Here is a 6,132-nt window from a genome sequence, read left to right as displayed (position 1 = left end):
GCATCAGCGCATATTTCCTTGCCATTATTCTATCCTTGCAATGATTGTAAGCCCAACTTCTCACGTCTCCGGCAGTCAAGCGCCACCGTGAAAATTTTCATGACGACATAAAAAAGACAAAGTAAAAACCATAATGCCGTTTTCAGCCACGTTGACGAACCCCACCACCCCACCCCATGCTCAGGTGGCACATATCACAAACAGACCCGCTTCGGGATCTATCGGGGTCCCCTCTACCAGTAGAACAAAAGCCCCTTTATGACGGAAGGCATGACGCCAGATAGGATCCCGATCCCCACAGACTACAGAACTGCGCCTACTATGAAGCGAGAGAGAGACAGAGAGTTAGAGAGATAGGAGGGCGGGGACGGGGGCGCGGGGTAAAAGAAGAAGGCGGGGGCAAGAGTGACAGAGATCGAGAGGCGCTAGTCTCCAGTGTAGCAGCTTGGGTGGAATAGAATTATAATCGTTATGTGGCGGAGCACTGATATCGATATTAGGGAGGCGGCCTTGTCTGTGCTGGTGGTGGCTGCCACGGCCTTCCTGTATGCCGCCTGGAAGTTACTGCAATCCTACTGCCTCACGCCCCTCCGCATCAAGCGAGCCTTCGAAGCCCAGGGCGTCCCATGCCTGCCCTTTCTCTCCCCACGTGGCAGCCTCTCAGAGCTCTCTGCCCTCTTCCAAGACGCAACGGCGAGCCCCATGCCGGAGCTCTCCCACGACATCGCCCATCGCATTCTCCCCCACCTCTACCACTGGTCCAAGAATTACGGTCGCTTCTCTTTCTTCCCTCCTTCTTATTGCAATTATACACACTGCTGCTGCAATTCCAGGCAGTTAGTAAGATGGTCAAGCACCTTGCACTGTGCAGGAGCTCATGATGCTGACAGTAGTAATGTCTATGCTAGCTAGGAACCAGACTAGGATGTTTGAGGACAATTGATCACTGTGTTTTCTTCGATTGTGTTTCTCAAGAGACCCCTCGAAAGCGTTGTACAGGGGAAAACTAGTGTCAATAACCGTTCCCAAATTTCCTCCATAAAACGCATGTCAGTGGTTTCAGCTCTTGAAGAATTTGATCTGACATGCGCTTGTAGTGACTTTACAGCAAACAGTCACTGATTCTTTGATTTTGATCATTTTTCATGAAGATTGATGTTGTCGTCGTGCGTTGTGCCTTAATTTTGTGAGCAGGTGACCTTTTTGTATACTGGTTTGGACCACAAGCCCGGATTACCCTTACAGAGCCTGATCAAGCCAAGGAAATTTTGTCGACCAAGTTTGGGTATTACGCAAAGCCAGGGAGAAGGCCTGATACTGAGGACTTAGTAGGCAGTGGCTTGGCGAGCTTAGACGGCGAGAAGTGGGCACAGCATCGACGCATAATGACTCCGGCTTTCTTCCTGGAGAAGCTCAAGGTAGAGATCTTGAATGTGGTTGTTACATTGAAATGAGTCAAGTTAATGCCATCTAACCAGCTCTTTGGAAATGTGCAAGCATGAATGAAGTGCTGAACATTCGATCGCGAAAGAGCTGCATGCATGGGCTTTCTCAGGATCAAGTTTCATGTTATCTGTTTCATATATGTCCACTATTGCCCATGTTATCTCATCATTTTGTTCTAAGCAGGTGACTGCTTAAGATGGCAATCTGTTTGCTTATCTGCATCTTGTCGTGTGCAGGCCATGGCTCCAACTATGGCTGCTTGCACCGTCGCTATGATGGAGCAGTGGGACAGTCAATCGGACAAACGGGAATTAGAGATTGAAGCCTTCGATGAATTCCAAAACCTAACCGCAGACATAATTGCCCACACTGCGTTTGGAAGCAGCTTTGCAGAAGGCAGGCAAGTGTTTGAGATGCAACACGAGCAGCTGGTCCTCATCGACAAGATACTGCGCACGGTGTACATCCCTGGTTCAAGGTCAGAAAACTAAGGACCTGTACAGAGTGTCAATGTTGTTAAGTAAACAGTAAGCTAAGAACCTGTGCAGAATGCTCATCCAAGAGGAGTTTGGGGAATTAATATGTTGATTTATCTGACGTATATTATATCTGCCTTTCGGAGCAGATTTATACCGACTGCGTTTAATCGGTATCGGTGGAAGCTGAATAGGAATATAGTCAGCAAGCTTCGGCAGCTCGTGGAGAAGCGGTTAGAAGCAAGCATGAGCACCGGTCGAGGGAGCAGAGCAATTAATAATGATCTGCTTGGGCTTCTGATGGCTGCAAATGCCGGACAGTTGCAGGGAAGTCAGAAGAGCCTGACTCTCGGAATGGACGAGATTATCGACGAGTGTAAGACCTTCTTCTTTGCTGGGCACGAGACCACATCGGCATTGCTAACATGGACATTTCTACTGCTGGCAAGCCATCCCGAATGGCAGGAGCGCACAAGAGAGGAAGTGCATGCGATTTGCGGGGTGGAGGAGCTGCCATCAGCCGAGTCCATTAATCAGCTAAAAATCGTGAGTAATCAAGTGCAGCTTCAGATTCTAAGGTATTGATAGGTAGAGAGAGCTTTTTGATGTAATGATGTTGGCTAGCTACGTGATCAGATTAGGTACATCATTAGTTCATGCAGCTCATGTTCTGTGCAAATTAATGCTCGCAGATGAACATGGTGTTGAATGAGACATTGCGGCTATACCCTCCTGGGACAGTAATAGTGAGAAAAGCGCCCCGAGACCTGCAGCTCGGGAGGGTTGTGATCCCTGGAGGGACGGTGCTAGTTGTGCCGGTCATCGCGTGGCACCACGACAAGAGGTTCTGGGGCCCCGACGCATCAGAGTTTCGGCCTGAGCGGTTCGAGGGTGGGGTGGGGAAGGCGAGCAGCGTGCCGCATGCCTTCTTGCCCTTCTCGATGGGGCCCCGCAACTGCATCGGCCAGACCTTCGCCATGCTGGAGGCCAAGGTGGTGCTGTCGATCATCCTGCGGCGCTACCGCTTCCGCCTCTCCCCCACCTATCGCCATGCCCCAATTATTCGCTTGACCTTGCGACCTCAGCTTGGCATGCCCCTGATCTTCGAAAAGCTCTCTGTCAACTGATAAACAATAATACTAGCCGAGCAATAAAGCCATATTCCTCACCAGGGTTAGCGGTAGTAGGCAGCGCGTGAAATTGTATTAAAGTTAAGAGTAAAAGTTACAACCGTGAACTTTTGAACATATTTTCTCTTCTAAATATTATTTCCAAGAGATGTATTCATTACTCATGGCATTTACAAAAAGGTAGCATATTGTGGCTTCTAAGGGTTCTTGTTCTAGAGTTGTGCGGTGATGCTTTGTATGGGTATGAGAGGCTTATCATTGATCCAAGGTGATTCCCCTATGATTGAAATATTCATTAAGTTGTATGGTTTTAGGGTCCCTAACAACTTTTCTTTGCTAAATTAAAAGAACCTCTTCTCTTGAGAGTTGGAGGTGTTATTATTGGTCCTTCCTATCACGAGAGGATTTTTTAGTTGCTACATGCCCATGGGAAATACTATGCTAAATCAAGTTAGTGGCACAACATGCAAGTGGAATTTTTTTTTGGGAGAGATGTCTACAAACTTCTTATATGTGAACCACACAATCCAAATACTTTTAAGTAGATTTGAGCAACCTTTGATAGACATTTTGGTTTAGTTGAAGGCCAATGTGATTGCTTAGTGTCCTTTCCACCTAGGGGAGTTCTCTATTAAGGACTTGTAGCTATGTTGTGGGAGCTTCTTGCTCGACTGCCAAGACCCACAGACCACTTATCATTTCAAGTGTTTCAAGCCAAGTGCAGTGGTTACCTCTCATATAGTCTTGCACACTTTCACACCTATGAGTGTAGTGGGCTTACCTTTATGCCTAATCAAGTTGTCTCCTCCCTCAAGCTCTTTGGTCGCTCCACAATCCAAGGTTCAAGCTCAAGCAAGCTCGATCCTCAAGCTCCAAGCTCCATTACTGCGTGCGAGACAAGAGAAGAGAAAAGAAGAGAAGAAGAAGAAGAAAAAGACAGGAGAAGATGGAGAGCTTCTCCACCATGGTCCTTCTCTCAAGCACAAGCAAGAAGAAGAAGAAAAAGAATAAGAGAGCTAGTTTTGACCACATACAAGAATGATCTTCTTCATTCACTTTTTACCTTTTTGTACATACCCAACTTCTCTTTAGGTGCCCACCCCTTTTGACCTTTTTGTACATACCCTACTTCTCTTTAGGTGCCCACCCCTTTTTAACATGGCCTGCCATTTTAGCCTAGGTCATCTTTCTCTATTCCTTCCTATTTCCATGTTTCATTCGCCCATGCTTGTCTACATTTACAAATTGCACAAAAGGGAGTCTGATGCTCTTTTACAAGGATTTAGGGTGCACTTTTATATTTGAATTGTGTCTTTCCCTTTTTACACTTATCTCGGACTTTTGAGTTTACTTCTTGTGCTTTTGGCTCTTTTCCTCCTATTTTTTTTCATTAGGCCACCTTTTTTCACTCTATCCTCTATGTCTTTTTAATTTTCTTTGCTTTCTTTGCACCAAGGTTAACATTACTCCCCTCCTAGCCAACTACCACTCCCATGGCACTCGTGTTCGTTAGGGCTCGAGTGGTTGAAGGTTTACCATGTGGGTCGATGATGAGGCTTTGGGGAGATTGGCTATGGAGAAGAAGCATAATAAAATGGGTGAGAGATTGTGGAGGCCGAGGATAGATTGAGTGGATAATAGGTGTCTCCGATGTCGATGTTAAATTACGGGTTGCGGAATGTACCTAAAAAGAAAAAGAAAGTATAGTACCTGGGGGTGTGTCTATCTCACTATGTAGTGCATGGTGTCTATGCCAATGGAATTGGAAGTTGGGTAGGTAGTATGGGTGTGACTTAGGGAGACAAGTCTAATCGTAGGTTGGTGGGAGCCCCTAGGTGTGTCCTGCTGATGCCAGGAGGCATATTCCACGGTGGATTGCGTAAGTTTTTGCGGTGCATTCCGTAAAATTTTATTATTACCGGGGCTTATATACAAAGTGGATTCTTTGTGCGAGAAGTCGATGGGGACACCTATCCTTTTTGGGCGTTTTGTTAATTTTATGTGTACATGGGTGATTCCATAGCGGGTGATTCCGCAAAATACATATTTAAATTAATAAACGTTTCTGAGCTTAGAGTGCGCACTCGTAATAAATAAAGGTTAGGATTGATTTCTAACCAATTTATTTTTTGTAGTTGAAGACTGCTAGGTATTCACATTTATCGGTTTAATTGTATTATTTTTCTAACAATTGTGAATGCTTCAGTTGATGTGTAGAGTGAGCAGCGGTAGCATTGGGAAGCATTGGAGGATAGCGTGTATTCAAATTATCATCAATTTTTTATGGGCACGTATCTTAGGCATGGCACCTATATTTTGTCGCGCTTATTTATTAAAGCACTTGATATTTATTTATTATTTTTGTATTCGCATGGACGCACGATTTAAATATTTGTATTGGACATTGTATTTGGGTACTGCCTGACTTCTTGTGTGCCCAATAGCTTTACTTCTTTAGTGGCACAAAAGCAAACTCAAAAGCAAAAGCATGCTATTTTGTAAATTGGGCTATTATTTGAGCTTGAAGATGAATAATATATTAAATACATGCTTTGTGGAACGCTCGCACAAGGCATGGGGGGAGATTGCACCCAATTGGTCTCTTGTTCATGTCGTGCAAGCTTTCTTCATTGGGTTTTGTGTAAAAAGTAGAGTTCTTTTGTTCTTGGGGACCTTCTGACGCTCACTACGCGCGCATACGGCGTCCGATCTATGCACTAGTGGTATCAGAGCGAAGCTGAGATCGAGATCTTCCAATCATTTACTATCTTGCGCGAAGGCGGAGCTCTTGGAATGATCGAGCCCTACAGTCAGTCTCGTGGTGAACGGTCAATACCAGCGTGTTCCTGGCAGTCAAGAACCCCCTTCTACACCCTCTAATCGCGAGAGACCAGCCTCTTTAGGCAAAGGACCGGCGGCAAAGCTTCTTCATCAAGTCGTGGAATATACTGATAAGAAATCCTCCATAGCTCAAAGCTTACAAAGCTTTAATAATAAGCTTATTAAGCTTTACAATAAGCTTATTAAAAAGCTTAACTAAACAAAATTTCCCATATGCGGCAGCAGTATGTACTGCTCGC

The 6,132-nt window shown here is 45.3% G+C and overlaps 1 protein-coding gene across 1 annotated transcript; it reads left to right on the top strand.

Annotated features, from left to right (window-relative positions):
* Window positions 1-348: 348 nt before the first annotated feature.
* On the top strand, window positions 349-3,212 carry LOC148030604 (cytochrome P450 CYP72A616-like). Its single transcript, XM_087686953.1, has 5 exons — window positions 349-772; window positions 1,195-1,418; window positions 1,683-1,924; window positions 2,072-2,468; window positions 2,615-3,212. The coding sequence occupies exons 1-5, from the start codon at window positions 472-474 to the stop codon at window positions 3,047-3,049; spliced, it is 1,599 nt and encodes a 532-aa protein (XP_087543079.1). The 5' UTR covers window positions 349-471; the 3' UTR covers window positions 3,050-3,212.
* Window positions 3,213-6,132: the final 2,920 nt, after the last annotated feature.

Source organism: Lygodium microphyllum, chromosome 10 (assembly GCF_053477565.2).
Source record: "Lygodium microphyllum isolate KBCC chromosome 10, Lygodium_microphyllum_v1.1.10, whole genome shotgun sequence".
In the NCBI taxonomy this organism is placed as follows: Eukaryota; Viridiplantae; Streptophyta; class Polypodiopsida; order Schizaeales; family Lygodiaceae; genus Lygodium; species Lygodium microphyllum.
Note: the sequence above shows the minus strand (reverse complement) of the source record. Positions and strands in the feature narration are given on the sequence as shown.